Raw genomic sequence first — 7,763 nt, 5'->3', positions numbered from 1 at the left:
TTTTAATTTCTTCCTCCTTGAAATCATGCTAATTATGCTACTGAGACAGGTTTGAGACATTATTTATCAGGCTCTTTACCATTATTGAGAATGGTGAAAATAGTTTGCTTGACAGCATTTATCAAAACCCATCATGTTTTTGTACCAATTTCGAATATTCTAAGATAGATGAGGCAAATAATCTTATCATTTGTTACCTAAAAATAAGGTACCTTTACCTTCATTTATGTTCTTGCTCTTTGCTTTACTTTCACATGATTCACCCACAGGAATAATGAATTTTTGATCAGGAAACAAAAAAGGCAAGGTCATTAAATAAGAACTATCATTATACTATCTCCTACTTGACCACACATCTGAATTCTGAAAATCTCCACATTGGCCAATATAACCCATTTCTAAGACCACACTTCACTCACAATGAAAATTAACTTCCACCATATTTTAAATAGAGCAGTCAGAAAAGGTCTGTTCAGGTTGCAAGGGAAGGGATGTAACTCCACATCTTGATGGGGTAGTGCAAGGTTCTGGAAGAGTATGTGGGACCTGAAATATTGTTGGGCTTGTTTTTGGAAAACACAAGCTGCCATAGTTTTCTTATGTAAAGTGGGAGAAGGGTTATTATGAAAAAGCAGAAGATAAAAAGGAGAACTGGCACAATTCACCAAACATGAAAATGTTCTTTAGGCAGATCATTTTAACAAAGAGTATATATGGGAATTGAGGATCTGCAAAGGTTTTTATGCCTGCATTTCCCTTGGAAGGCTGAAGACTCCCAGAAGTACACACACCCTTGTTTGAAGACCCCACTACAGATTATACTTCTGTTCTTTAGTTATCTGAATATTCAGGATGCATACTTAACTAAAACTTTTTCCAACTTATATAGCATTTCTATGGAGGCAAAAATGTGTATTTTGAAACGCTAGAAAACAATTATTTTTCATTTTAAAGAATGATCAATTCCTTTCATTCAGCTAAACAAAGATAGGCTAATAATAGCAACAAACCAAATTATCAATGTTGCAAGAACTTGGATATCTGAAGACACTACTAACTAGAGCGAAATAGCAATGCACCCTCCCTGAGGACAAAAAAAAGTTTTTCTTAAGAAAAGTCAGAAAAGGTCAGACCCCTGGAAGTAGATGTTGGGTACTTGGCAAGAAAGAAATTTTACATTTAGTTTTTAACATTACACTTATAGTGAAATAAAATGCACATAAACCATTGGAACCGTTACAATTTGTGTATCTTCCAAATATGATATGAATACATTGGCACAAAATTCTTCCTGACTTCCTTTTTCATCTTTGCCAATAACCCAGTGATCTCTAAGAGGTGGTTTAATAATTATTTCCAAATGTCATTTCCTGAAGATAGTATATCTTACCTATAAAGTTCATTAAAAGATTTATAAGTATTCTACTTGCTCTAATTTCCATCACACATCATGACCTCAAATAATCTGGAAAGACAATGTGTTAAAGAATAAAGACATTTCCTTTAAAATATTGGGGAAAATTACTAATTTACTATCCCTTTTATATAGAGAAGACAAGGCAGAGCAATATAGTAGTTATAATCAGAAGGTCTACATTCATTCACCAAATATTTATTAAGCACCTACTATTTCCCAGACATCATTCTAGGAGCTGAGGCTCTATAGGGGTGAATGAGAAAGTAATAGCTACCATTTATTGAGTGCTTACTATGTGCCAGGCTCTGGCCTAAGAGTTGCACACATATAAACCCATTGAATCCTCAAACACAATACCTCTATGACATGGGTACTATTTTCATTTTACATATGAAAAAATTGAGGCATAGAGAAGTTAAATAACTGAATCAGCTAGTAGTTGGTACAAACAGTCCTGGCTGTTGTGAAGCTAAACTCCTTCCCTTCTCATTTTCTTCTTTGCCTCTGCCAAAGACCTAACAGAACAGAGTATGGCTCAAATAGGTGTGTGACCTTTTCATTTTTAGATGTTTCTTTTTTGGGTATGTTTAAAAAGAATTTTAACTAGCTCTACCTTCATCATGTTGTGATCTCAAAACATCTAAAAAGCCTGAATGTTAGAAAACTTAGCTTTATTTAAATATTTGCAGGAGAAATACAGGTATATACACGTAGCATCCCTTCCTTTGGAAAACCACTATTCTAATCCAGGCAGGCCTAGCAGGGCTGAAGATTATGGGACCCTGTCTTGTTATAGGGGAGGTCAATAGTTCAAGGCCTCACTGCCTTGGGCATAATTATTGGTTCAAGACTATAGAAACATGAATCAGGCATGACAAATTTGTCTTTCTTGGGATGGACGGTATTAGGAAATGTTCTCTTCACAATGGAAGTGATTTCAGACTGCTGGTATCCATCTTCCTTGGCTCAAGAGAAGATGGCCCCGTAATATTGAGATGTTGAGAAATTCAGATACAGAACACTTTAATCTAGCTACACAAGAAATAGGTCTATCATTGCCCTTTCTAGTTAAATGAGTATAAAAAGAATAAATACCCTCTTTAAGTGTAAGCGGGTTTCTGTGACTTTCAATAAAGTTTCAATGCATTTTTACAAAAGCATTACATAACTATGCACAAACAATGGTTATAATAAATATGAGTAGAATTCTTTTCTGTTCTCTTCCTTCACCCTTTTTCCCTATGAACAAATATAGAACTATCTACAGCTCAAAGGATGGTTTATTTCACTTTCAAAAGTAGTATGCAAAATATTTATCTATGAATTCTAAGCAAGTGATTACAGGCATTATTTTGATAATTCCACTTCTTTAGCATATGACAAAACCACAATATATCTAGAAAGACAAAATGTTTTATTTTAAAACATTGGAAAAACCATTGAAAAGACAAATGTCCATTATATAACCATGAACGTTAAATATCTGGAAACTGTAAATCTTCTAAAATGTGGTAGGCACTTCCAAAGAGCTAAATATTGCAAATTATTCTACTGGATGTTTTCTCTATTATCAACAATACTTGATATGATGAAAAATACCAAGAAGACCCAACTAATTATTCAAAGTCACCATCTTAGGGTTCAACTTAATTACACAAGTAAAAGTTTTGTCCAAGATGTTCCTGTCACAAGAAGCTTCCCGGTGAATTTCAGAAATGTTAACAAAAGTATCTTCCTTTTTTGCCTGTGAATGTTTGAGTATTGCTGTACTGTTGGTTAATATCCACTACAGATACTGGTTCTAGGCCAGCCCAAGGGTCTTCAAGCATTGAAGGCTTGAAATAACTTTCCAACTCATTAGACATTCTTTTTTCTCTACCACGCCCTGATCCAAATGGTGTAGATGTCCTTGGAGAACCCTTTAGAAAAAAAATCATCAGTTAAAAAAATGTTTAGTAGAGATAATTGGCACTTTTTTTTTAAAGCTAGTGGGGATCACATTGCTAGTTAAAAATTGTGTTTTGAACCCAAACATGTTCAACTGCAAAGTCGGTTCTTCCTTTAATCTAGTGTTTTTGTTCCTAAAAGTATTTAAGCCAGTTTGATATACCTGTTTATTAATAAGTCCATGCCAACTGTCACCTTCAAATACTTCTAGATTTCTAGTGTAGTAACTCTGCAGAACTATCAGTTGGTGATGAAATAAGAAATTAATTATATTTCAATTTTTCCTCAAAATTTTCATCTTTTTCTGAAAGGAAATTAAAACTTTTTTTTTTAACCCTACACCTTCAAAATTTCTAGAACCTTTACATCCTACGAAATTTTATCTCTTTATAAAGCACCAGACTCTAAGGGGGTGAGGTTGGTTTAGTATAAGGAAAGTTAGAAAACCATGTAAGTTTTAAACGACAGAAACCCTAGACACATCAGAAATACCCCCTGGGCCTTCCTGAATTCACTTACTGAGAATGGGAAACTTCCAATATCACCGATTTTCCTTTAAAAAGGCTTGGAGCAGGAGACAGTGTCGTTTGAAGCTCCTAACCCCCTCCCGCCGCCCTCGCCTAAAAAAGGTACCGGTAGTAAGAAAATGGCACCAGGCTAGAACCCAGTAACTCAGAGGAACTCTATGCTGGTGAGTCATTCGTCCCCTCCCCCACCCCCCCGGAGAATAATTTACACACACGAACTGGCAAGGTCCCTGGCAAAGGGGAGGGAATTAGGGAAATCTATGTATGAATGGCAGTGTACTAGTTCAAAGCAGGAGGGCTCTAGAAACACAAAGTACAGCTCTATTACTTAAGATAATCTAAAGAAAGTTACTTAACTTCTCTCAGCCTCAGTTTACTCATCTGCAAAACAGGGCCAACAATAGTATCTCACCTCATAGAGGATTAAACAAAATAATCCATGTAAAGGGATTATTAGCACCATGCCTGCCATACAGTAAGAGCTCGGCAAACGCTGGCTATTATTACCTGGGGGTGGGTCTGCTGCTGCCCTGGGGAGTAGCCGAATTGCTGCTGGGACCCCGCGGGGGACTTGGAGTAGGAGCCAGGGTAGCCGCCAGGGGACGGAGACCCGAATCGGCCCCCCGGGAAGCTGCCGCCGTGTCGCGGAGAGTGGCTGCTCCCGTAGGGCCTAGACCGGGGCCCGTACGGCGGCGTGTGGTGCGGACTCCCGTACCCGTCCCGAGGGGAGGGCGGCCGCGGTCCGCCTCCGCCCGGGGTACCCCGGAAGCTGCTCCCGCTACCCCAACCTCCTACACCCGCGCCGGGGTAGGGAGGAGTCGGGGGTCGAAAATTCTGTCGGTGCATATCAGAAGATGAAGACGAAGACCTCACTGCCGCGTTCTCCCGCCGGAACTGTCCCGACCAACCCTTCTCAGAGACTCGGTGGTCCTTCGCCAAAACAGTCCTCTGCCTTTCAGCGCAGTACAGCATATTGGTTCCGGTGTCACAAGGGTTCCGCTAGGCACAGGCCAGAACGTGGATTACTGAATTGGGTGGAGATTGAGCGGATTGAAGTAAAGGAAGGATAAATAAAAAGAACAAAAGAAAGGCCGAACCCTCGGCTCCAGCAAAGAGCTTTGTCGTCTTTTGCGGTGTGCGGTCGGGACCGACTAACTAGACAACTCCCGGACGCAGTGACAAGGGATCCAGAGCACTTCGACGGAGCTCCGCCCAGTGGGGGGGGGTTGCCCAGTTGGGGGCGGGGCCTGGTGTGCTCGCGGGCGCCCCCAGTGGCGGCGAACGGCGCGCGCGCTGTGCTCTTTCCTCACGCAGGGTCCTAGGCTAACCGAGAGGCGCGCGATGCTGGCGACGCTGGCGAAGGTTGCGGCTCTGCGGAGAACCCGCCTTCTCTTCGGCCCGGGCGGCGGGAGGGGGCTGTGGACCGGCCGCCCGCAGTCAGGTACCCTCCGAGACGCGGTCCGGGCGGCGAAGGGGAACCCAGTCCCTGTCTCCCCTTCGGGCGGCGCCATGGAGAGAGCGCCCGCGCTTTCCTGAAGTGTCTCCTGTCCCCGCAGCCCGCCCTTTGGCCTCTCCCATCTCCCGGGGCCCTCACTCGTTGGCCCCGCGGCCGGCTTGGCCCCGCGCCCGCAGCCGCCCCGGGGTCACCTGCCCGGCTTCCCGGCCGAGGGCCCGAGAGTTCGCCCCTGCGCGATCGTACTGGGCGGACGCCTCGCCTCTGCCCCTTACCCCTTCCCTGTGTCCCCCGAGTTTAAGTAACTTTAAAAAGGTACACCCAGCCGCATTTCAGAAAGGATTTCAGAATATATCTCTGCATAACTTGGGGGGAGAGCCTGTGGTAACTCATATCGGACTTCAGCCCCTTCCTTGTTCTTGTTAACTGGAAGCGGGTTAGGGAGGCGGCTCCGAGGCAGATGCTGATTTTCAGAGAGCAAACTTTGACCGAAGCTTTTAAAATCTTGACTGTTTCACGAACTGTTGGTTATAAAGACGAATGTGCTAATTCAGGAACGACACCTACTGTATAATAAAACACGCTTTTGTACCAGACACCTGTCCCAGAATTTTATTTAGAAAATGTAGTTTAAATTGACTACCGTTTTAAAGAACTTTCTTTACTCCCTCAGAATTTGGGAATGATAGTCCACCATGACTCTTGAAATCAGCTCGCAGGAAACAGAATCTTAAGGAACTTTAGGACTCATTAAATCACAGCCTAACGGGTAGCGGGGACCTCTGCTTTCCAGGCTGTACGCCTTGCAGCTGTCACTCCTCACTGCCTCTCTTGTCACTGCTCGGTGTCACTGCTCGGTGACATGGCTAGCTGAAGAGCGTGCTGTCTTCTCAGCTTCCATCCCTCTTGAGAAGTGGAGACACAAATGGTTGTTTTTTTTTTTTTTTTTTTGTTATTTATTCTGAGCAAGTTCTGTTCACCAAATTTGTCCTTTAGACCCAAGTTGTAGAATCGATCAGGGCAGGATAATGCCATCAAGGCCTTGTGACGCAATGAAGGCGTGAGGACCCAGATTATCTACTTTATTGTGTATTTCTATCTTGGCCAAAAATTTAACTTTTGTGCCTTGTCTGTGGTGCTTAGTTTAATGCCTGGTAATTGAGCAGTCAGGTATTTATTGAATAAATGATTGGGTCGGTCACGACATCATCAGTGATACCTGTCGTGTAAAATTAACCAATCTACTTTTCTGGGGAGAGAAGCAGAAAAATGAGGGTGTTGGAGGCCAAAATTACCTTTATTAATTTTTTTATAACTGGCAAATGATTTGCAGAATTGATTAAAATACCGTATGTTGTCTTTTTACTTGGCTTACACTTTTAGAACGATCTTCCCTGTAGCGGTGTCTTGCTATCTTCTACACGTATGCAATTGTATTAGAAATGGGGTGGGAGGAGTGCCTGGGTGGCTCATTCAGTTAAGCCTCTGACCCTTGGTTTTGGCTCAGGTCATGATCTCACAGTTCCTGGGACCCTGCCCTGTGTCAGGCTCTGTGCTAACAGCACTGAGCCTGCGTGGGATTCTCTCTCCTTTCTGCCCATCTCCCTCATGCATACATGCAAGCCCGCTCTCTCTTTTTTCTTTCAAAATAAATAAATAAATAAATAAATAAATAAATAAATGTTAAAAAAAATAGATGAGTAAAGGAAAGAAATACAGTGCAGAATGTTTGACAGGTAGATTATACATGACAATGTACCCTTCACCAGGTTTGCAGATACATATGAGGATTGTGGGAGAGTTCTTAATTATATGAAAACTCCATATTCCATTTGGATCACTTCTGAGCATAGGCCATTTGCCTTTTTAGAGATGAGAAATAGCCCAAGAGAAGTCAAGTTGACTTGCTTAAGTTCACATAACAAACAGAGGTGCGACTAGAACTCAGGCTTCTTGAATTCCAGGAGATTTTTTTTCCTACGTAAAGATATATGAATTGACTATTAGTCTGTGCTTTGGAAACTGCAATAGATAAATAAACATGTAAAATTTTGAAAATGCTGTGTAGCATATTGTTTTGGATTTAGAGATTAGTAGGTATAGCCTTAATACTGATTTTTTATAAGTGTAGCTACAATCTTCTCAGGTGTTAGCATGGGAATTGCAATGTGGGTGCCTGAACTGGTCCGTCTGAGGCATCTGTTTGTATTGAATGTATGGTGGTGAGTTCAGGGGGAGAGAGATGAGGGGAAGGAGAAGTAAAAAAGTGAAGAACTGGGATGATAGATATGAGAGTATGGTAGTTGCCCCCCTGAAGTCTGAGTCCTGTGGAGAGAAAAGGGCACTTCTTATTTTGTGAGCAACAGAGGTTTGGTTCCCTTCCCCCCCCCCCCCCCCCCCCCCCCCCCCCCCCCCCCCC

At 42.3% G+C, this 7,763-nt stretch overlaps 2 protein-coding genes across 4 annotated transcripts in view; one reads left to right on the top strand and one right to left on the bottom strand.

The window, feature by feature from the left end:
* Window positions 1–2,814: 2,814 nt before the first annotated feature.
* Window positions 2,815–4,987, bottom strand: MPLKIP (M-phase specific PLK1 interacting protein). Its single transcript, XM_049642766.1, has 2 exons — window positions 4,399–4,987; window positions 2,815–3,336 (listed from the first exon to the last, which is right to left on the bottom strand). Exons 1-2 carry the CDS (start codon window positions 4,861–4,863, stop codon window positions 3,136–3,138), a joined length of 666 nt encoding a protein of 221 aa, XP_049498723.1. The 5' UTR covers window positions 4,864–4,987; the 3' UTR covers window positions 2,815–3,135.
* A 178-nt stretch (window positions 4,988–5,165) lies between these two features.
* SUGCT (succinyl-CoA:glutarate-CoA transferase) overlaps window positions 5,166–7,763 on the top strand; it is a 768,020-nt gene continuing 765,422 nt past the window's right edge. For all 3 annotated transcript variants that reach the window (XM_049642763.1, XM_049642762.1, XM_049642764.1), the window contains exon 1: window positions 5,166–5,332. In XM_049642763.1, the coding sequence (XP_049498720.1) occupies window positions 5,233–5,332 (100 nt within the window). In that variant the 5' untranslated portion in view covers window positions 5,166–5,232. The remainder of the gene's footprint in view (window positions 5,333–7,763) is intronic.

The sequence above is a fragment of the Panthera uncia genome, chromosome A2 (assembly GCF_023721935.1).
Source record: "Panthera uncia isolate 11264 chromosome A2, Puncia_PCG_1.0, whole genome shotgun sequence".
NCBI classification, from domain to species: Eukaryota; Metazoa; Chordata; class Mammalia; order Carnivora; family Felidae; genus Panthera; species Panthera uncia.
Note: the sequence above shows the minus strand (reverse complement) of the source record. Positions and strands in the feature narration are given on the sequence as shown.

What these genes read in the sequence shown, in the direction of transcription:
- MPLKIP (XM_049642766.1), bottom strand. Translation starts at nt 4,863, where the DNA reads ATGCTGTACTGCGCTGAAAGGCAGAGGACTGTTTTGGCGAAGGACCAC. An exon ending in AGCAGCAGACCCACCCCCAG is followed by an intron (nt 3,337 to 4,398) that starts GTAATAATAGCC and finishes TTTTTTCTAAAG; the next exon opens with GGTTCTCCAAGGACATCTAC.